The sequence below is a fragment of the Notamacropus eugenii genome, chromosome X, assembly GCF_028372415.1.
Source record: "Notamacropus eugenii isolate mMacEug1 chromosome X, mMacEug1.pri_v2, whole genome shotgun sequence".
Taxonomy (NCBI): domain Eukaryota; kingdom Metazoa; phylum Chordata; class Mammalia; order Diprotodontia; family Macropodidae; genus Notamacropus; species Notamacropus eugenii.
The window spans coordinates 28,411,096-28,435,253 of NC_092879.1; the positions used below are offsets into that span (position 1 = coordinate 28,411,096).

General features: G+C 43.1%; 1 protein-coding gene across 1 annotated transcript in view; it reads right to left on the reverse strand.

Annotated features, from left to right (window-relative positions):
• Window positions 1-24,158, reverse strand: part of OPHN1 (oligophrenin 1) — a 292,555-nt gene that overhangs the window by 131,003 nt on the left and 137,394 nt on the right. The window contains exons 4-5 of the mRNA XM_072626106.1: window positions 22,327-22,398; window positions 5,189-5,290 (exon numbers count right to left, since the gene is read on the reverse strand). Of these exons, the coding sequence (XP_072482207.1) occupies window positions 5,189-5,290; window positions 22,327-22,398 (174 nt within the window). The remainder of the gene's footprint in view (window positions 1-5,188; window positions 5,291-22,326; window positions 22,399-24,158) is intronic.

Below are 24,158 nucleotides of genomic sequence, written 5' to 3' on the forward strand. Positions count from 1 at the left end.
CCAAGACCAGGAAGGAAGACCAAGTTGGAGCGGTAGCGATGGAAGCTGGCTCAGAGAGTAAGGCACTTTATGATCCCCAAAGAGAACCTGACTTCTTAAGCCCCCTAGTGCAGACAAGGAGCTGGTGGATGAGTTTAAAGGCTATATGTTGAAAGGGGGGACTGACTGAAGATGACTATGTACAAATCCTGCTTTGAGTATTTGTAGATGACCAGTTTGGAGGCATGGAGAAAACAGAGTAGAGCCATGGTGAATTCCTCGATGTCTTCCAGTAGGAGAGGCAAAAGGCCTCCAACTCTGGATTAGAGGTTGGGCAGACTTCTGCAAAGGCTCCAAAACAAAGAAACAGTGCCTAAGGACTGGACATTGCCACATGACCAGTGAAACTCAGATGAGAAATCCAATGATCGTACCTAACTGGGCTGTTCCTAATTGCCTTGGTCACTTGTTTTGTTTTGGGTTTTAAGTGTTAAATAGTATTTTATTTTTTCCAATTACATGCAAAGATAATTTTCAACATTCATTTTTTATAAGATTTTCAGTTCCAAATTCTCCTTCCCCCAACCCTAGATGGCAACTAATCTGATATAGGCTATACACGTGCAATCATGTTAAACATAGTCTCACATTAGTCACGTAAAAGAAGAAATAGGAAAAAAGAGAAAAACCACCAAAAACTGGAAATAGTCTGCTTCAATTTGCATTGAGACTCCATAGTTCTTTCTATGAATACAGATAGCATTTTCCACAACAAGTCTTTTGGAATTATCTTAGATCGTTGTACTGCTGAGCAGAGCTAAGTCTATCAAAGTTGCTTATCACACAATGTTGCTGTTACTGTGTACTATGTTCTCCTGGTTCTGCTTATTTCACTCAGTATCAGTTCATGTAAATCTTTCTAGGTTTTTCTGGAAATCTATGCTCTGGCCACCTGCACCCAGCCAGGAGAGCTGGCTTTCCTGAAACTCTCAAAGTGCTGAGACACTGGGTGACTACTGGAGCTGATTAGGGCGTGCTTCCACGTGTCCTTTCTGTATGTAACAATGGTGCTTTCATCTGTAAATCATTCTAAGGTTGCAATAAGATTTAAGGAGCATGGAAGTGTATTTCTGTTTCTGGAGATTTTGAATGAGAATAACTCATGAACTACATTTGGGGTGAGCTTGCAATCCCCTAGGGAAGTTGTGGGTATCAGTAAGATGATAGACACCGTAGCCCTGGTGAGTCCAAATCCAGCAAACATCTCTGGAATATCAACGTTACTGAGACTAGCTCAGTCTATGCAAAGTCCCAGCAGAGGGCTGCCCACTATGAGCAGGGCTCAGTACTTGCATAGCCTAAGAGTCCATGGCTGCTCTACAGAAACTTGGAGAAAGACACAGTGAAGGTGAGGGCCCTGCAGCAGTCCCCAACATCAGCTCAAGGGTAAATTCAAATGTCTGGAAGGGACAGGATGAATGAGGTCCTTTCTAGCTCTAGATCCTTTGATCTAGATCCTATGGATGATCTTGGGCAAATCATTTCCCTTCCTTGGACCTCAGTTTCCTCATCTGTAAAATGAAGGAGTTGGAGTAGATCAGCCTCTCAGGGCCCTTCCAGTTGCTGGGGTTCTATGACCTGAAGTTTGACTTCAAGGACTCTCCAGTGCCTGAAGAACAGAGGGCTCATCTAAGGACAAAAAGTTCAGGTTTCTTCTGGTACAAGTGGGATCTATCCCCATGGAATGGTGTGCACAGTTCCCTGGCCCTCTCTGAGTCAGGGGACCTTGGGAACTACCTGAAGAACTGTCAGGCAGGGGTGCTATCATGGCATGTCACAGCTCCTCTAGCTCACCTCCAACAGTGCTACAAAGGACTGCACTATATTGTGGTCCACAAGGCCTTGAGAAAAGATTCCTACAGTGCAGCAGCATCCTAGGCCCACAGTTCAGTGTTGGACCTCCGCTGCTGTAGGAGCAGAGTCTCATGGCAATGGAAGGCATGGAAAGGACAGCCTTGGTCTGCCCAAGCTAATGTCCTGAGGGTACAACTAAGAGCTAGACTGGAAGGGCTGTAATTGATTGGAACCTGGGAAAAATAGCCAGGGGGACCCAAAACCTGAGTCCTCAGAGCAACTTCTGAGAAACAAAGGAGGCAGCTCTGAATAGGAAGACAAGATGCCTCAGAATGGAACAACTAGATTCAAGTCCCCACACTGCTTCATGCTGACTATATGACCTAGGAGGATCATTTCATCTCTCCGGGCCTCAATTTCCTCTTCAGAAAAATGAGGGAACTGAACTAAAGGCTGTTCCTTTCAGTCTTGGCATTTTCTGAGGTAGCTGGTGGTGCAGTAGATAGAGCACTAGACCTAGAGCCAGGAAGTTGTTGTTGTTTCAGTCATGTCTGACTCTCTGTGACCCCATTTGAGGTTTCCTTGGCAAAGATACTGGCTTGGTTTGCCATTTCCTTCTCCAGCTCATTTTCCAGATGAGTAAACTGAGGCAAATAGGGTAAAGTAACTTGCCCAGGGTCACACAGCCAGTGTCTGAGGTCAAATTTGAACTCAGGAAGATGAGTCTTCCTGACTCCAGGTCAGGCACTCTAACCACTACAGCACCACCGAGCTGTTCAGGAGTTCAAATCTGTCTTTGGGCACTTAATAGATGGGTGACCCTGGGCTTAACTGCAGTCTGCCTCAATTTCCTCAACTGTAAAATGTGGAGAAGAATAGCACCTACCACCTAATGGGGTTCAGACTCTGGGAACTTCCTTGAGCTCCCCTGGAATTTCCTCACTTAACCTGGCTTTTCATACTCAAATTGAGCTCTCTTTGCTTCCCCTCATAGAATCTGACTTTTCATACTCAAATTGAGCTCTCTGTTTCTCCGCACAGAATCTGACCTTTCATACTCAAATTGATCTCTTCCTGTATCTCCTCACAGAATCTGGCCTTTCATACACAAATCTGTGATCATTGTCTGTTATCCCTTGATTGCCCTACCTGCTTCCCACCTAGGTGTCTGATGTTTGTTGATTCTCCTCAAGACCCTTTCTAAACCCCTCCTCCCATCACCCTGGACTACCAGACCCCCCCCCCCCCCCAGATCCTTTCTATACTCTTTTCTGTATTTAAGTCCCACCTTGCCTCCATGAAGACGCTCAGATGCAATCCAGCTCAGACTCTGTCTAGCTGAGATTCTATCTGGCCTGTTTGCGATTACAAGAGTCACAAATGCTTAGGCTCCTTAAGAGGCAACCCAATTAGGCGAATCCTTAATAAACTTTGTTTTCTTTAGCTTTAAGAAGGCTTGAGTCGAATTCATTCGAGCACGACCCAGACGGTCGGTATTTTGGGGTTACCCTTCACCATAAACCTCTTCACACCCACACATACAAAAATATTTATAGCAACTCTCTTTGTGGTGGCCAAAAACTGGAAATCGAGGGGATGCCCATCAATTGGAGAATAGCTAAATAAATTATGGTATATGAATGTAATGGAATACTATTGTGCTACAAGAAATGATGAACAGGAAGACTTCAGAGAGGCCCGGAAGGACTTATATGATCTGATGCTGAGCAAAAGGAGCAGAACCAGGAGAACTTCATACACAGTAACAATCACAGTGTGTGAGGATTGTTTCTGACAGAGTTAGCCCTTCACAGCAATGCAAGGATCTAAAACGTTCCCAAAGGACTAATGAGGCCAAATGCTTTCCACATTCAGAGAAAGTACTATGGAAATGGAAGCAGAATATTTTCTCTTGTGTTATGTTTTGTTTTGTTTTTCTCATGGCTGATAATGTTTAATATAAAATTTTGGAATAATCTCTTTGTTCTCTCTGAAGCAAACTCAGAGAATGCCTCTCCTATGTCAGCAAAAGCCAGCCAAGGCTGACTCTACACTCCTTAAGGAGACCTTTAACCTAAGACACTATCTTGAATAACAGGACGTTTTCCATATCTTAATATTTGTAGACATATACTATGTTATGGCATGTTAACGGTAAAGAAAACACAGACATCTTGGGTCGTAATTTCTACTGAACTTTGTTTACCCTTTCCTATGTCAGTTATCTGTTTAGGGCAGGAAGCCTGCCACTCACTAGTGGTGGGATTTCCTTCTCTATCACGGAGACATATGTTTACCCAGCCTGGAATCCCAAGGCCTGACTGACATTGCTTTGTTAATTGTCCTGTCTTACTGAATTTATGATTTGCTCAATTAGGAGAGTTCCTTTCTCACAGCAAAATGTATATAAGCCAGAAGATTTCCGCACTGGGTAGCCAGAACATTTCTGGCTCCATAATGCATTATGTTACCGTTTTCTTTAATAGGGAATTGATCAATTAATTAATTAAATCATAAAATGTATGCATTCAGCCTGTTGCCTTTTCTTTAACCAAGTTTTCAGGTCAACATGGCTTATCCCATTCATTTTAATTTTTCTATGCAGCATGACTAATGTGTTTAATATTTTATTAATATTTATTTTATTAAATAATTTATTAAGATGTTTAATAAGAATGTATGTGTAGAACCCATATAAGATTGCATGCTATCTCAGGGAGGGAATAGGAAAGAGGGGGAAGGAGAAAGTTTAAAACTTAAAAAAAAGAATAACACCTACCTACTTCTCAAGTTGTTGTGAGGATCAAATAAGATAATATTTTTAAAGTGCTTAGCACAGTTCCTGGCACATTGTGGGTACTTAATAAATGCTTGTTTCCCTCTTCCCCTCTCTGTCTTCCTTCATACTTCCCTCCTTCCTTCCCTTTCTTCCTCCCCTCCCTCCCTCCCTCTGCACTATATCGTGGCCCATAAGGCCTTGAGAAAAGATTCTTTCCTTCTTCCCTCCCTTCCTTCCTTCCCTCCCTCCCTTTCTTCTTTCCTTCCAATCCAAGGTCCTCCTCAACTCTGATAGCCGTTCTTAGGCCCTTCCCAGTTGACATTTCACAACTGAATGTAAAAATGTTAGAAACCAACCAGAGATGGGACATCCTCAAAGGAGGCCATGGAGTGGCTAGGAAGGCGAGACAGAGAACACAAGATGACCAAGAAAAACAGAGGCTGGCTCCTAGGTCACAGAATCTCTAGCTGTGCTATTTCCAGCCACGCATGCCCCCCTACCTCAGACAGGTGCAGCCTGGAACACAATCAAATTCCAAGGTGGAGACAGAGGGAAGGGCCCGCATTCCACACATACCTCCTGGAGCTGGGATTCTTTCTTCTTGGAAGACAGATGCAAGTGGCGATCCAGCAAAGAATAAAACCGCTCACTGTCCTTCTCAAATTTTTTCTTCCGTTCCTGGAGGCAGAAAACATGAGAGGCACAAAATCAGCCCAAGTAGGGGGAACTTTCTATACCTAGCACTGAATAGGTACAGACAGCTTAAATTTACATAACAACCACAAGAGTTTTAGGGTTTACAAAGCAATTCCTATACCTTAGAGATTCAAAACAACCCTTGGAGGCAGGTGCCTTTATCTTCCCCATTTTACAGGTGAGGAAACTGAGACTGAGAGGTTAAGTGACTTGCCCAGGGTCATACCACTGGTAAATGTTTGAGGCATGATCTAAATCTAAGTCTTTCATATTCCAGACTCACTAATCTACCCACTCAGCTAGTCATAAAGCATTTATTAAGTACCTACTATGTGCCAGACACTTTGCTAAGTGCTAGGGATACAAAGGAAGGTAAAAGACAGCCCCTGTCCTCAAGGAGCTATAGAAATGAGTAAATAGTATCTAACTATGACTGACTAGTCACATGAGCAGCTGGTTCCATTATGCTAAAGTCACATGATTAGAACTCAGGGAACTAGCAGATTCAGAGAAGCAATGGGGTTTCTAGTAGGTAGGAGCTCAAAGCTATTCTGTTTGGCATTATCCACACTAATCATGCTCGTTGGACTAAAACGACAAGTGCAGAAAATTAAAGAGAGAAAAGGGTGCCCACTCTCTGAGCATCACAGAGAGCTCTGTGCATTCCCCCCACTTCCTCTCAGCAGGGTAGAGTACAGAACCACTAGGAAGGATGTGAGCCTTGCCCAGAGGCCTGAGCCTTTTTCAACAAGACCAGGAAAGTGGCTAACAATGCCATCTGGTGGTCAGAGAAATGAAAACCAACAAAACAGATGGTGAATAAAGAGCTCTGGATTGAGAGACAGAGGATCTGGGTTCAAACTGATTTCATTTCTTACTACCTGTACAACCCTGGACAAGTTAATTTTATCCTCCCAGAGAGTCAGTTTCCTCATTTGTAAAATGAAGGGGTTGGATGAGATGACTGCTGAAGTCTCTCTTAGCTCTAAATGTAAGATCCTATGAGTGAGTGACCTTGGGCAAGTTGTAAAATCTCCTAGAGTCCTTAGTTTCTTCATCAGTAAAATAAAAGGGGTGGAGCCTCTTTTAGCTCTGGGTCCATAATCCTAAATCTACGTGTGACTATGAGCAAGTCACTCCATCTCTCGGGGTATCAGTTTCCACATCTGTAAAATGTTGGGGCACAGTGCAGGTTGGATGGGGGAAACAGGATGTAGACTAGATGCCCTCTGACTTCCCTTTCAGTTATAAATCCATGATCCTGTGACTAAATCATCTCCAAGGTCCCTTTCAGTTCTAAATCCTATGATTCTTAAGTAAATTAACAGTCTGACATTAAAAGATTTGTCTAGAATTTCTTTAGACAGTCTATTAATAAGGAAAATGTTCCTGAGGCAATAGGAAACTAACTCCCAGATGGATTCATTCTTTAATATTTGCTAAGCAGGTCACAGAATAGGACTTAGAGAGAGAAGGGACCTCTTAAAAGTGAGGAAACTGACATGTAGAGAATGGGAGTGACTCACCCAGGGTCATACAGCTATTTAAGGGTCAGAGACAGGACTGGAATCCAAGTCTGTGACTTGAATCTCAGAACGAACTTTTTTTGTACTGCCCCATGAAGAAGCATACTGCCGTAACATGTCCACACGTAGAGGCAGAGGCTCAGTCTGCCGATATCCCCGGTACTATCAGTCACAGACCTTCCTGTAGGAGCACATGACTCCCCACCCCAATCCAGCTCCAGGGCTGGCCCCACCTGGCACTGCCCCCACCCAGTCTCAGCTCCCACACTCCCTGGGCCATACGTGGCTCACCCTTCCATGAGATCAGTCTTCAAGGGAAGACTGTAAACAGCTCTAATCACTTGCTTCCCTCCACAGACCTCTTCCTGGCCGCTTCTACTCTGCCTGGACTTGTTTCTCACCGGCCAGCATACACTCCCCCCCACCCAATACTCTTCCAACCCCAGGGATGCAGAACCCCTGGCTGCCAAAGAACAAATCCCTTTCCCTAAGCCCAGCTGTCCCCTCTCCCATATGCTCATCTACCTCGTCCCACTCCACTAATGTCCTGACCCAGATCTGCCCGCCAGCAGCACTTCCCTGGCCAGTACTGGATCGACTCATACCCCTGACTCACTGCTGCAGCTGGGAAGTTGGAATGCCACTTCCAAGCCCTCCTTCCACCATCCCTCAACAACTTCTCCTCCTCTGACAGTCACACTACCCAAATTTGTCACCCACTCTAGATCCTGGTGGCCATTATCTATCAGCTCCCAGGATATTTTCCCTCCTTCTTCACTGAGTTTAGTGCTTGGCCCACAGTCTTCCTCGCCACCTCAAGTGCTACCCTCTTAGTAGCAAACTTCAACATTATATTATATTTTAACTATATATTATATCATGTCATATTATATTATATATTATATTATGCATTAATTCTATTATATATTAATTATATATTTATATTATATATTATGCTGTTATATCACATTATATTGTATCATATCATATCACATTATATTATATATCATATATTATGTTACATTATATTACACTATATTATATTATATTATGTTACATTATGTTATATTACATCATATCATATTATATATTATATTAGGCAGTTCATGGACAGTGGAGAAAACACGCAACTTGGAGTCAGGAAGACTTGAGTTCGGATCCGATCCCAGACACTGACAAGCTGTGCAATCCTGGCCAAATCACTGAATCTCATTCAGCTTCAGTTTCCTCATCTGTAAAGTAGGGATAACAAGAACACCTACCTCGCAGGGTTCTGAGGATCAAATAAGTTGACAAATGTAAAGCATTTTTTCAAATTATGAAGTGTTATATAAATGAAAACTATCATTTTTCTATTGATACTACTTCAAATACCTCATTCTCCATTTCTCATTCGACCCAGTTCCCATAGCCCATTCTTGCAACTCACCTCAACCACAGAGATAACCCTCTCCCCTCACATCTTGCCATTAACCACAAGCATTCTACCCCCACGCTCATGAACTCACAAATTCCTTTATCTGATCATAATCTTGATCATTCCAATGTCCCCTATACCTCAAAAACTCCAACTTTATTCTTTGCCTTCATTAGGACCTCCACCCCTTAGTTCTTTCTCCTGCTCTAGGCATATCCTCCTCCCTTCCTGATCTCAACTCCTCAGTGAACCACATCTACCCTACTCTCTCCTCTAGTTGAGTCCCTTGACCCCTTGTTCAATTACCACTCAGGCTCTGCCAAATCCCAATCCTACCTCACTCCCTTCATCTGCCTTCTTCCCTACTATTCACATGCTGCTGAAGAGAGGAAGAGGAAGTCATAAACCCATCCTGACTAGGCCTACTAAAAATGGACACGTTCTAATCTCAACTGCGCAGTCACTGCAGTAAGGTAATCTCTCTACTCTTCCCTAATTGAGTTTATAATTCATTCACCACAGTGGCTGCTCCTAACCTCAACTCTCTCTAAGCCTCCTATGGCACCCCCTCTGCCCACTCTCTCAGCAGACAACCTTGCATCATAATTCACTGAAAAAATGGAGAATATCCACCTAGAGTTACCTTTTTTCTCCTTTTTCTCATTTTATATCCCTCTGACACCAGTCCCTTCATGGTAGAAGAAGGAACTTGTCAGATCCCTCCTCAACAAATCCCAGAGGCTCCCTATGACCTCAAGGATCAAATATTCAAGTCCTCTATTAAGCCTTCCACGACATGGCCCCTCCTATCTTTCTAGTCTTTCTAAGGGTCATTCACTTCCACAACCCCTACAATTCAGTGGCCCTGGCCTATTTGGCCTATTTGCTGCTCCATGCCCATGATGCCCCATCTCCCAAGTTTTTATTGACTGTCGCCAAGCTTGGAATGTTTTCCCCCTTCACCTTTATCCCCTGGCTTCCTTCAGGCCTCAGTTGAAATCCAACTTCTGCCTTCCCAGGTTGCCCTTAGTGTTACTGCCTTCTCCTCTCTGGTTTTTTGAAAGAAAAGGAAAATGGACAATGTCAAAAACTATAGAGGTCAAAAAGCATCTGGACTGAGAGAAGGATAGGGACTTCCTTGTGTCTGAGTCATTCCCACCATTAGAATGAGAGTTTCCTGAGGGTAGCCACTGTGTTTGTATCCCCTGTAACTAGGAAAGTGACAGGCATATAATCGATTGATAAAGGATTGCTGCTTGATGGACTGAGGCCAGCCTTTCCACCATACTACAGCTGCCTTTCCAAGTCACTATGACAGAATGAACACAGAAATGCAAGCTACAAAGAAGAGTATGGAGATTTCTGAGCTATGGTACTCTTGTCAAGTTCAAACTTTAATTAAGCTATCAGCTGCTTTGTAGAAATGAAAAGCCTACAGCTGTCACACTAGCAATAAACTGACTCATTTGTCACAAAGCCATGCTGAGAGTCCTAGTGAAACCACTGGTCACTGCTAAGCAGGACGGAGCAGAGAGCCTGGGGGTGGGGAGGCAAGAGGAAGCAAGGACCCGGCCCAGTGACCTCTGACCTCTACAGATGCCATCACCATTCTGCTCACCTCCTCCTTCTTCATACTGGCTAGTCAAACACCTTCATGGCAAATCTTAGGATTTTATGAAGTTGTGCTTTCAGGAAATAATAATAACTCAGCTTAAAATCAGTCTCCTATAGACAGGATCCTTTTCCTAATAAATCAGTGGTCCATAGGAATTCAAGAAGAACCCTCCAAGTCAGATAGTTAATTTATTCCTCTGCTTTTTTTTAAAGTAGTGTGGGCCTGTCTTCTGCCTCCAGGTCCATAAGGTATCATTTGTCCCATTCTACAAATGAAATAATTGAGGCCAAGAAAGTGAATGAATGAATGGATGCATGACTAGCCCCATACTTTTGTGCAACAGACAAGAATATGTCCCTGAAGAAATGAAATCTCAGGATCTCAGGACTATGAGGGCTAGAAGAGGACATGCCATCCAACAAAGATCTGACCCTCTACAACATTTATTCACATAAATGCAGAACACTAACTAGAATACTGACAAACAGAACACAGCAAGCAGAGTATTTTTAAAAAAACAAAAAGAAAATTCAGTGTGACCAAGGAAGATTAATGACTGGAATGTAAAACCTGTTTTCCTGGTATTAAGCTATGCATCTGAGAAATCTTATCAAGATTTTTAAAAAAAGCAAAGGGTCACATGATGATATAATTAAATAGAAATCCTTTGATAAAATATAGCCTTTTGTGGTTAAAAATTTAAAGGTATAAGAGTATGTCTCAGTTTTCTCACCTATAAAAGAGTGGATGACCTCGAAGATCCTTCCAGCTGGAGACCTAGGATCCTATGTGATCTTGGACAAGTCACTTCCCTTCCCAGAGCCCCACTTTCCTCCTCTGACAGATGGACTAGCTGAGTTCTGAGGGCTCCTCTAAATCTCCCATGATCTACATCAGAAGGTGATAAATAATTTTTTCATAAAAAAATGGTCATAACAATTAGTCTCCCAAGGCTTGCTAAAATGGTTAATGATGACCCAGTTCTGGTGAGTCACATGGACACAGGTGGCACTGCCTGAAGGCTTCCCAAAGATGGCACAATCTTGAGCAGGAAAGCGATGTCCAGAGGGCGCCAGGTTGTGTTTTCCTCACTGCTACTCACTGAAGACAGTGGATCCAGCAGGGAAAAACAGACTTGGGAGCTCCCCAGCTGGCTAAGCAGGTGGCGGCATCTGAGGAGGCGATTTAGGCTTAAAATATAGCTGTGACAGGCTCCTGGCCAGGGATGAATGCATCAAACAAAAGCTGGCAAGAATGGATTTCTTCGGTGTCTTCCAAATGGAATCATAAGGACTTTTCAACTGAAAAGAATTAGGGAAGGAGAAAACTGACCACAGTAAGTTTATCTCCCAAGCTAGACACCATAAAGGAGGACAGAGGTTGAGACTTCCAGAAGGTCACAGGAGACAGTATCCAAGGAAGGAATGGATAGTGGAAAACACTGGATTCTGAGTCTCCACATAAATACCCAAAATTTAGGCAACAAGCAGACTTGAGCTCATAGATAACACTGAGCCTTGGTGACCAGAATATGGCTCTGGCTGAGTGGGCCTTATTCCACAGGATCAAGACATAGAAAAGAGGGTGCTGTGCGGAGGACTGCATGCAGAGAGGGTACACTGGGGTGAACAGTAACTAGAAGAATAGTGCCATGGGCAGCATTTGGATGAAGATTAATGGTGGAAAAAACAGTGATTTTGTCACTGGGTTTTCTTGGGTCCCCCTCCTACATTAGTCTGACCATTCCTTTTAAGTCCCCTTGACTGAATCATTATCCATCACCCATGTCCTATCTGTGGATGTCCCCTAGAACTTGGGAGGGGGCCCCTTCTCAACATTTCCCTCTACATCAGACCCCTCACCTAAACTATTGCAATAATAAGTTAACTGGTCTCTCTGTATTCAGCCTCTTCCCTCTTCAATCTACCTTCCACACAAAAAATGTCAAAACAAAATATTCCTAAAGCATAAGACTCCCCCTCACCCTACTCGAGAAACTCTTGCCTCTAGGATAAAAGAGAAAATATTCTGTTTGACTTTGAAAGATCCTCACAATCTGGCTTTAACCTAACTTTCTAAAATTACTGCACATTGCTTTCCTTCAAACACTCTATGTTCCAGTCAAACTAACCTACTTCCTGTTCCCCTTACTGCTATTCCATCTCCCACCTCCAAGCCCTTGCACAAGCTATCCCCTATGCCTATAATGTACCTTGTCTTCCTTCACCTCTATCTCATGGAATCCCTGGCTTCCTTCAAAGCTCAGCTGAAGACCTACCAAGTACCAAGAAGCTTATCCTGATCCCTGCAATTGCTCGTGCTCTGAACTCTGCCCAGAAATTAACTGGTATATGCTTTGTGTTCACCTGTTGCTTTCCCCATAGTAGGATGTAATATCTCCAAGGACAGACAAGGTTTCCATTTTGGCCTTGTATCATCAGTGTCTAACACAGATCACCACAGCGTTCATCTCAGTGTAATCAATACAGGCCAACTTGACAGAAAGAGGAAATGGAGGAAGATTTCAGGAGGCAGATTACAAGAGATTCAAAAAGTATCATTGATTTGGAAAGTGAAAAGTTAGTCAGGAAGATGTCTGGCTAGCAGGGTTTAGATTTTTGTATCATGTCATAGGAATGACCAGCTCTTCACCAGGGAGAGTATGTGTGGTCTTACAAATCTCCTAGAAAGAGCTTCTAACTAAAATCATGGAGAAAGGATAAAATTGATGAAATAAGAGTAGAGAAAATGAAAGAAGTTGCTGCTGTTGTTTAGTTTCAGTTGTGTCCAACTCTTGGTGACCCTATTTGTGGTTTCCTTGACAGATACTACACTGGTTTGCCACTTCCTTCTCCAGGTCATTTTATAAATGAGGGAACCGAGGCAAACAGGGTAAAGTGACTTGCCCAGGGTCACACAGCTAGTAAGTGTCTGGGGCCAGACTGGACCTAAGAAAGATGAGTCTTAAAAAAAAAAAAAGGTTGGATCTTCCTGACTCCAGGCCTGACACTCTATCTGCTGCAGTGCCACCTAGCTGCTTGAAATGAAGGAAGAAGAGTTGTCAATGAAAGATCTAGCAAAAGTTCAAAAGAGACAAAATTTAAGAAAGGAAAAGAGCCAGTAATACAACTCATGTTCTCAAGTGCCTAAGCCCAACCACCCAAAGCTTAGGCAACAAACAATCTGATCTAGAGGCCCTAAAACCAATCTTTCTTCACAGAGAATACCAAGTCTTGGCTGGATGAAAGACTGTGCCCTTGCAGAAACAAGACAGGTTAAGGTGGGAACAAATTATATATTATCAAAATGGCATACTCCTATGAGAAAATTGGGGAGACAGGAGGAAGCACAGTGGGAAGAAGCTGGTTAAAAGTGAATGAAAGGAGAAACAGAAGCAATTTTTCTCCCTACTGAGTAAACTACAGACCATCTGGGCAGAAGGAGGAAATAGATGAGGAGTGCATAGGAAACAGATCACAAGTCTGGTACAGAGAGAGGGAGGGCGTGATAGTGACAGAGGCCTTCAGTTCTCCAGATGGAGAATATGGAGTACTTTCTCTGTCAAAACCCGAATAGCTAATAGTTATTTAGTGATAATCTCATGCTTTAGAATGCACGTGGAAGAACTAAGAAGGGGGAAATATTTTGCAGATCTGAGTCTCACTAACGAGGAAGAACTAGCTGCTGAGGTGAAAATAATAGGGATGCTGCAAGGAAGTAACTGCTCTGTTCCAGAGGCCATGATGACAGTGGAGGAGAGGAAATCTGGACACAGTTTGACAGGGACCCTAGACTTGAGATGAGCAGATTTCAAAGGGTTCAGAGAAAGGCTAGGGAGGATGCTGCCCATAATTCTATATGGAAGCTAGCTCAGAAGGAATGGGAGACTCCAGAAATGAAATTTGCAAAACACAAAGGGAAATCATTTTGATGAGGGGATAAAAAATAAAAGTCCCCTGGAGAGACTGATGTGGAGAATCACTAGGCACTTTAGATTCAAAAAAGATATGGGCAAGAGATGGTAGCAAGGGAGGGGAGGAGGATGAAGGCATTGCCGGGTATTCAAAGAACAGCACGGAGAAGTCATGAATTGGGAAAGAAGAACCAAAATCTGATGAGGAAGGCTCAGAACAACAGAAAGGAGGGTGTTTAAGCTCTGTTTGGAAAAAGAGGAAGATCAGAGACATGACTTCAATCTGACCACAGACAGAGGGCTGGTGGCTCAGCCCTCCAAAGAGAACAATCTTCAGCCAGGAGAGGACAAAATGAAACGTGCATCTAAGGAGCTGATAAATTGGAAGATAAACTGGGAGAAAGCATGAGGAGGACACTGAAGTTGCCCTGGATGGGTTCATGGCATCCGGGCCAGATGACCTATGACCCAGAGTGCTGAAAGAATGTGCAGCTGTGATGCTGAGCAAGAGGGGAGAGAATGGGAGGGGGACCACAAGGCTGCAGATAGGAAAATGTTTCTTTTGCAAAACAGGGAACAAAAAAGAGGCTGCAAACTCGGAATACCACTGAGCTTGCCTTCAATTTCAGGAGAAGTTCAATAACAGATCATTCAAAAGCAGTTGGCAAAGAGCTGGAAATGGAAGCAGCAACTGGAAAGAGCAAGCCAAGCTTCATCAAAAACAGGCTGTGCCAAGCTCAAGTCATTTCCTTTTTTTATGGGTTACTAAGTCAGGAGGGGAAAGCTACAGATCTGGTTTCTCTAGATTTTAATGAAGTATTTGAAAAGGTACCTGAAATTATTCTGGTAAAAAAGATGGAGAGAAATAGGTTAGAGCAGGGGTGGGGAACTTGCAGTCTGGAGGCCACATGTGGCCCTCGAGATCCTCAAGCGCAGCCCTTTGACTGAATCCAAACTTCACAGAACAAATTCCGTCTAGATTCTTGAGTGTGACTCTTTGACTGAATCCAAATCTCATAGAACAAATCTCCTTAATAAAAGGATTTGTTCTATAAAACTTGGACTCAGTCAAAAGACCGTACCCAAGGAAATAGAAAGCCACATGTGGTCTCAAGGCTGCAGGTTCCCCACCCCTGGGTTAGATGCAAGTATACTTATCTGGATCAGGAACCAGATACATCATTCATGATCATTCATGATTCCATGTCCATTTGGCAGAAGGTCTCTAGAGGAATGCCCCAGGTATCTGTACCTGGCCCCGGGATGTCAAATATCTTCATTACTGGCTTAGTTATGGAATGGCACAGATGGCATCCTTATCAATGTGTAGATGATACCAAACTGGAAGGCTGAGCTAACCCACTGGATCAAAGGCATCAAACATGCAGCCCATGATACTCCCAAGTGAAGCTCAAGTCAGATAAAAATATAAATGGAAAACATTTCATAAATAAAAATGCAACACAACATAGATGATGTTGATATGTGGTTTTCTAAGGCAATATACTGACAGCTTATTGGCCCCATTTGTATTTGAGTTTGACACCAATGAACTGGACAACAGGGCCAGGATCCAAGTAGAACCTGACAGGCTAGAACACTGGGCTGAATCTAGTAAGATTAATTTTAATAGGAATAAATGTCAAATTCTTATACTTGGGCTGAGAACATTAATTTCACAAGCACAAGACCTAGCTAGACAATTGTGGGTTGGAAAAAGATGTGAGTGGAGGGTTTAGTAGACAGCAAGCTATCAGTGATAGCCAGTGGTGTTGTGTCAGCCAAAAAAAAAAAAAACCTATGATAATCTTGGCCTATATTAAGAGAGGGCCTGCTTCCTGAAAGAAAATGGGGTGGTATCCGACTGTGCTCTTCCCTGATCCAACAGCAACTGAAGTACTAGGTTCTCTTCTGGATACCATGGTTTAGGAAGGGTGTGGAGGTCCCTCCCAGACCCCATATCATGTATTCTAAGGCCCCTCCCAGATCTGAACTCCCTCTTCTATGGCTCCTCCCAGCTCTGACATTCCCTGTTTTAAGGTCCCTCCCAGCTCTGACATCCCTTGTTCTAAGGCCCCTCTCAGCTCTGACACTCTGTGTTCTAAGACTCCTCCTAGCCCTTACATTCTGTGTTCTAAGGTATCTCCTAGCTATGACATTCTCTGTTCTAAAGCCTCTCATGACTCTTACATTCCATGTTCCAAGACCACTCCCAGCCCTGACATTCTGTGTTCCAAGTTCCCTCCCAGCTCTTTTCATTATGTGTTTTAAGGGTCATTCTGTGTTTTAAGATTCCTCTTAGATCTAATATTCTACGTTCTAAAGTCCCTCTCAGCTCTGACATTCTGTGTTCCAAGGCACTTCCCAGCTCTGATATTCTATATTCTAAGTCCCCTCCCAGTTCTGACCTTCTCTGTTCTAAGGCCCCTCCCGGTTCTGACATTCCCTCTTCTAAGGACCCTTCAGGCTCTGAAATTCTACATTCAAAGGGCTATTCCAGCTCTAATGAATCTTCTCTAATTCTACAAAGATAAACGATTCCCTTCTTTTTCCTCTCCTTTTTCTCAGACACAGCCCCACTCACTGGCCCCCTGAACACATTCCAAGACCAACAATGCCTTTGGCTCAATCTACCCTGGAGTCTGGTTTGGGCGGCTTCATTCATTCCATCCCTTACATTTTTCTAATCCTCCACACTTCCAGGTCAAACATATTTCTTAAAAAAAAAATCACAATATCCAATGAATTGATCGATCCCTCTTGGTAGAGATGTGGAAGCAATGAGACCAAGGGCCCCATCTCCTCCTACTCAGCATCTGGTAACTGAGAACGTCCTATACCAAGCATCAAGCTCCCTAGAAATGGGCTTAGACACAGGCTCAGATGTCTTAGCCCAACCAGCTGGACTTAGGCCAGCTACTAGCCACATAAAGGAGAGACTCAGCTGCCCTTCCTATTGGCAAGGGCATCCTTGCCAGAGGCCTGCAAACAGTGTACTGTGGGCACCTCTGACAAGACATGAAAAATATGATTCAAAGGATACAAATGATCTCCCTGTCATGCATCTCAAGGGGATGACTGTGTCTTTATCTCACTATGGCTAATGGGTTTCTGTGCTAGGGGATGAAAGGACCCCATTATGGACAGAATTGGCCCGGGTCCTGTTTGTCCTGCTGTGGTCTAGTGGACCTCTCAGAGTCCTGCATCTGGAGGAAGAGGTGGGTCCTGCAAATCCAGCTTGATTCACAGTGGGAGGACTCAGCCCAACTGCGTTCAGGGCCTTGGGGAGGTGGGAGGGACAGAAATTATCCAAACATGAGTCTAGAGTAGGTGGCCAGAAGACTCAAAGCCAAGCTGGGCAAGAAATGAGGCCAAAGGAAGGCTGGAAAGGTTATGAAGGGACGCACTGCTGATTCATCAGTCTTGGTAATCAGAGAACAACATTCAATTCAACATGTAAAATTGGAAGCAGTGAAATGAAGAGTATTTACTGGACAGACACAGAACATCTATGGTCACATCCAAGCTCTGCCTCTGATCCACTGAGTGACCCTGAACTTGCTAGATGTCCTCAGTTTTCTTCTTTCAAACCAGGGATTTATAACTGAATGATTTGTTAGGGGCTCTCCCAGCTCTAACATTCTGGGTCCTAAGGTCCCTCCCAGCTCTGACATTCCCTGTTCTAAGAGCCTTTCCAGATCTGACATCCCCTGTTCTAAGGCCCTTCCCAGATCTAACATTCTATGTTCTGAGGCTCCTGCCGGCTCTGACCTTCTCTGTTCTAATGCCCCTCCCAGCTCTGATAGTCCTTGTTCTAAGGGCCTTCCCAGCCAACACACTCTATAGTCTGAGTCCTCTTATAGCTGACCTTCAGTGTTCCAAGTTCCCTCCTAGCTCTGACAGTATGCTCCAAAGCCACTGTCATTTCTGACATTCTGCCTTCTAAGCTCCCTCCCAGAGTTAATATCTCATGATTCTATGATTCTAGCTAAATGAGACTGTGGATTATCAATAGAAATTAACTTTAAAATTTCACCCAGGATATGAAAGGGATTGTAAATTTGTGACCAAAAAGATTTTCTAAAAAACAATTTCAAAAACCACAAAAATGAGAAATTCTGAGTTTCAACTTGGAACTTTGCAAATAGGAAGAGAACTCTTAGTGTTATTCCATGAGTGTTCTAAATCTACTCTGTCAACTCAAGATGCTGAAAAGGTCCGTGACTAGGAAAGGGAAGACTTTGATTTATGTCCAAGTTCTAACACTTATTCTCTATGTGACCTCAAGAAAGTGACTTAACCTCTCTGAGAATCAAATTTTGGGAATGATCTTTCTACTACCTACCTCACACTGGTGTTGTGAGGGTCAGCACTTGGCAATCACGAAGCTTGTGAGAAATATTGGCTCTCCCCAGTAGCATAGGTTGAACAATGTATTCTCTCGAGTGGGAAAAGAAGGCCTATTGGGTTTTAGGCAAACTTAGAAGACATCCTGAAGCCAGGTGCAATCATCAGTCCCTAAGTCTGTGTTTGCCAAGTCAATCTTTGCCAGCCAAGAGCCTGGCTGATTGATTTATAAGTGGCTAGGGTACCATTTTGGTTTACAAGACCATCTCCTGGGCATTTGGTTAGTAGTAGTTTGTTTCCACAGGCCAGATTACCTTTAGACAAATGACAATGGGATTCCTGACCCTAAACACCAAACTCCACATCACAGTAGGTGGCCATCTGTACTATCCCTGACCACGAACTACCATGTCATCAGGACAGACAGCATGCCTACTCAGCAGGATCTCTGCTGAGAATTCATCTCTCCCTTCTTACCCCACATCAAGTCCATCATCAAATCCTAAGATTTGACTTCCTTCCTTTCTATTTTCACTGCTGAAACCCTAGCCTGGAAATTTCTATTCTGGATGATGACGATCATCTCCCTGTGGTCATTCTCTCCCCACTTCAATCTATCCTATCTACCACCATTGTACTCAGTGTTCTAAAACATAGCTCTTAGTACGTCCTCCTTATGAACACTGAATGGCTCCCCGCTGTCCAGAGGATAAAACCCAAACTCTCTGGCCTGGCATTTAAAATCTCTCATAATCTGGACCCAAATGACCTCTCCAACTTGAAACCCTCAATATACCTCAATGCAAAGGCTTCTTTCTTGGGTCAATGAGTGTCTTCTCTATTCCCTTCCTTTCTTCCTTTCTTCTCTAGTCCTTCACCTGCTGTTATTCAATACAGGAACAACCAAGGACAGGACACAGCAACAAAGGGTTACCTAGCTATTTACATAAATTCCAGCACTCATAGATGAAGGTGATATTACTGAGCATTGAAACAAGCTCAGAAAGAGCAGATTACTTTTAGTCCCAACAAATAATTGATGGTGGTGATGGTGGTAGTGGGGGGGAGAAGGGGGGGAATGAGTGTGTGTGTGTGTGTGTGTGTGTGTGTGTGTGTGTGCGCGCATGTGTGTAAGAGAGAGAGAAAGAGAAAGAGAGAGAGAGGGAAAGAGGGAGAGTAAGAGAGAGAGAATAAATCTCTTCTCTTATACTACCATGGCTGGGAGGTTTCCATTTACATTCTAATAAACCAGAATTTGAAGGCCTGTTAAATCGCTGGCTCACAAATATGCACCCTCATTTGGGAATTTGCCAATCCTGGTGCTTTCTATTTCCACTTCACTCCTATAACTCTCCAGTTCTTGGTCACAGAAATGGTCATACAATATTCATCAACTATGTCAATAACATCTGAAGTCTTTGGCTCCCGGTCTCTCTATTTGCTTCTTTCAGTTGCCCTCAGAATTCTTCTCCTTACTGGTTATGAATACATGGGGAGCCCAGAATGCAATTGAGAATGTCCAAGAGTCCCAATAACCAAGGGATGTTAGAGTTAGAGGGGACCTTCAAACATAAAACATTAGAAATAGAATGTACCTTAGAAATTCACTCTATCATCTTGTAGAGGTGGAAATGCAGGTTGAGAAGGGGGCAACCTGCCTAAGGCTGCCCCTAAAATTAACGGGAGAGCCAGGACTTGAGCATAGATGGTCTGATTTCAAGTTTGGTGCTCCTGTCACGACACTATGTATGTCTCCAGTAAGCCAAGTCTTCAAATCTTGCACCTTGGGTTACCCTGGGTTGTATCACACCTTTCACGTATGTTCAACCTTGTTCACTATTTCTATGTTCTACCTACACTTTTGAAAAGGTTCTTCCACTTCTCAATCATCTTCCCTACCTCAGCCTGAAAAGGCCAGGGTCCCACATTGCATCCTGGGCCATCTCCAGTTGTCCTGATGAATATGAACCCAGATGGTTCAGGAGAAGAAAGTGAGGCTGGTGACCTTGCACAGCCCTCCCTCCCTCAAATCAAAGTCAACTGCAAGTCATGTCATCATTTTGATGTCATGGTTCTCTTCAAGAATGAAAGACAAACATAACCTCTGGAGCTCATAGACTGGACAAATCCCCACCAACTTAGCACAGAGTGAATGTAATTACTAAATAATAATTGTTTCTCTATTACCCAGGAACCCAGAGGGACTTCCCCTCCCAGGTTGGTTTTTATTCTTTTATTTATTTATTTGGATTAAGGGGCCATCCCTTGAGTAACTACTTAAAGAAGCCTATTCATTGAATGGGTGTATCTCACTCAAAGTGAGAATGTGATAAGACCTCAGCCTGAAAAGGCCAGGGTCTCACATTGCATCCTGGGCCATCTCCAATTGTCCTGATGAATATCAGGCCACTGGAGCCAGATGGCTCAGGAGAAGGTGAGATTGGTGACCTTGCACAGCTCTCCCTCACTCAGATCAAAGTCAGCTGCAAGTCATGTCATCATCTTGATGTCATGGTCCTCTTCAAGAACAAAGGACAAACACAATCTTCCCTACCAACGATTTTGTCATGTCTATTGATATTCTTTGCTTTTTATATCATTGTCAATTCCTAATTCCCAACAATCTCTGGGAACTACTCTCTTAACCAAGAAAAACAGGTAAGCAAAATAAATTAGCATAGTATGTCTGACAGGATATGTAGCATTTCTCACCTAGAGTCCACCACTTTCCTACTGAGAGGAGGTGTTTAATCATTGGTTTTCTGGAAATAGTCCTGGTCACTGCATTTAAGCTAAGATCTGATATCCACTATAACCATCATGTATGCTGTTTCCCTAGTTTTGCATTCTTTACTCTGCATCAGTTCAGACAAATCTTTCCATGTTTCTCTGAATTCCTCATAGTCTTCATTTCTTATAGCACAATAATATTCTATTATACTCACATAACATGATTTATTCAATCATTCCCCCAATTGATGGTTACTCCCTTTGATTCTACTTCTTTATCACCACAGAAAGTGCTGCTATCAATATTTTGGTATATGTGTGACCTTTCCTTTTGTCTTTGACCTTCTTGGAGGTACATGCCTAGCAATGAGATCACTAGGGCAAAGGCTAGCAAGGGTTTAATGATTTTTCATAAATAATTCCAAATTATCCTCTTTTGTGTATACGAAAATTGTGAACTATTATATTCATTTTTGTTTTAAAGTGTACATTAAATCTAAGATACTAGTAAAAAAATAGACTTGTCTGTCTTCTTCTGAACTTCCTTCTGTTTTCTTCTGCATATTTCCCAGTTCTTTTCTCCAGGACAAATGGATCAATTCACAGTGCACAAGCAGCCTATAAGTGTGCCTGTCTTCCCATAGCATCTCCAATACTATTTGCATTTTTCTAATGTGGTAGGTGTAAAGCAAAACCTCAGTCATTTTAATTTACGTATCTTTCACTATCCTTTATTTGCAGACTTTTTTCATGCAGCTTTAGTTTATATTTCTTCTTTTGAAAACTGTTCTCCTTTGACCCCTTATCTATTGTGTTTACTCATTCAATAGTGATCATAAAGAGACCTTAGCTGACCTGAGGGGAATAATTCCCTGTGGCTAAGTACAGGCCTTATTCTCAGCCCTTCCCAAGCCATTGTTATGTGTTTTGTGCCAGGCAAGGAGGGAGGAACCATCACTCCAACCACATGGCTCCTTTTCACTAGCTATGGTAGAAAGAGGCCTTGATTTGAAATCCCAAGACCTGGGCTCCAGGCCCTGCTATGTGGCACTTCACCACCACCACCCCAAGCCTCATTTCCTCACAGGTTTGGTGTGCAAAAAGCATTCTGGGCAGTCTATTAAGTACTACTTTCAGCTTCGTGACTGAAAGGACTTGTCAGAAGAAGCATATCCCAAATAAAAGGGAGGATTATAGAATCCAAAGACTTAGGCATAAGGAGAATCTTAGAGAGTCTCTTGTTTAACTACTTCATTTTCAAGAGAAGAAAAACTGAGGCGCAGGGAGGAAAAAGTGACTTGCCTATAGTCACATGACAAAGCTACTGACAGGGCTGGGCCTAGAACCTAGGTCTACTGATCTCTTAAGTATCATATACACCCCTCACCCTTCAACATGCAGTCTAACAAGCCCCTCAGTTGCTATAAGAAAGTCTCACCCACGATGGGGAGGAGAAAGTACAAAACATACCTTGGTGAGGCCAATTTGTTCCTTACGGAAATTTTCCAGTGGTTTGATCAGCAAATCACTAGCATTTTGTACCTACAGAAAAGGAAGCATACTTTAGTTTAACGATCAAACTAGAGTTAGAAGGACTTTCTACAACCTTGCACTTAGAGTCACTGAGTCCCAAGCAGTCATCACGTCCTAACTGGAGTTTTAAAGTCCAATAGAATGAGTCCAAGAGCCAGAAGGGACCTTATTAGAGATGAAAGAGACCTTACTACAGAGGTGACAAACACAAAAATGGGAGCCACCAATCTGTACCAAAGAATCCCTGGCAGTCACAGATTGCCTTCCTTTTACAATGTAAAGCTATCTATGCTTTACTATATTTTTATTCATTTTGTAAAATATTTCCCAATTCTATTTTAATCTGACTTGGCCGAACTCAGGAGTGTTGGGAACATGTGGTTAACACTTCTGCCTAACTACACGGAATATCTAAGTTGGTCAGGGCATGCAAAATCTTTGATTCCCTCATTGGAAAGGTGGCAAGGGGTAAAAAAAAATCAACTATCTTGAGATAATAAGGACTTGTCCAAGGTCAACACAGTGTTGGAGTGGCAGGCTGAGGGCTAGAACTCGACTCTCCTGACTTAGAGGCCAGTGTTCTTTCCCTCTGTGCCGATTTCTAAGTAACTTCCTAAATCAGACTCTGCAAACCAAATGCTTTGAGGAGTGAAACAAGAGCAGGGTAATTTATTGGCTCCTCGTGATTTTCTTAGTAGTCTGTTCTGAGGCTTCAAAACCATAAATACACTGGGTCATATCCAGCAGCAGAAACGGAGAGGCCCAAAAGGGGAGAGTGGAGGCACGGGGCGAGCGAGGAGATGGGGTCTGAGGAACACGTGGGAATGCAGCTTAGGGATTGCTGACCCCATAATTAGGCAAATCATTTTCCAGGCTCTATGGGATTGAACAAGCACATGGTCTGGGCTCCCGTAGTAAATCATTTCCACCCTGGGTGATGTACCACGAAAACAGAACCACATTTGTTTCAATATTTCCCCTGAGATTGGATTCTGCCATTACAACATCTCCCAGGCCTGCTCCTCAGCCTAGAACATAGTCCACCCATCTAGCAAGTGAGAGCTTAGAGCACTGAAAAGATGGAGCTCTGTAAGGCTGTCATGTGTAAGTGTTTCTTTCCTTCCATATTGAGACTTTCCCCACAGCAGTTTCGACATATCACGGGTCGGTATAAGAAATTAAACGGGAGTTTTGTGGAAGCCACAGACAACACACGAAGGTCAGCAGACATCACAGAAAAAGTTTAGAAACTCAGAAATGCATAAAACATATGCCGAGTGTTATATTATATCAACATATTTTGTCTTTTCATACCATGATAATTCAGACTTCTCTGGTATGAAGGGAGGGTCAAAAAACTTGATGAAGATTTTCCAGATAATGGGGGTGCTATGTCCTCACACAGCATGGAAGAGATAACTTCATAATAACCCTCACGACATGGAAGAGATAACTTCATAATAACCAAGACTAGCGAACTCTATCAACCTCCATCTTCACAGCACAGAGGGAATAAGGGAAATACTTGAGTAGCCCCTTTTCCAACCCACTAAGCCCAGCTTCCTCGGCAGTGGGCATCACAGACCTGTAAGAGTTCGAAGGGAAAGAATGGGGGGGGGGGGGGACTTAAGAGTACCAGATGCCCTCTTTTTTTTAGAAATCTAGCTTGTAAAGAACCCTTCTCTCACATGAGGTATAGAGCCCCTGTCCTCAGGGAGCTTATACGCTACCCAAAGAGAAACACCATTAATCAATCAAAAAGCATCTAA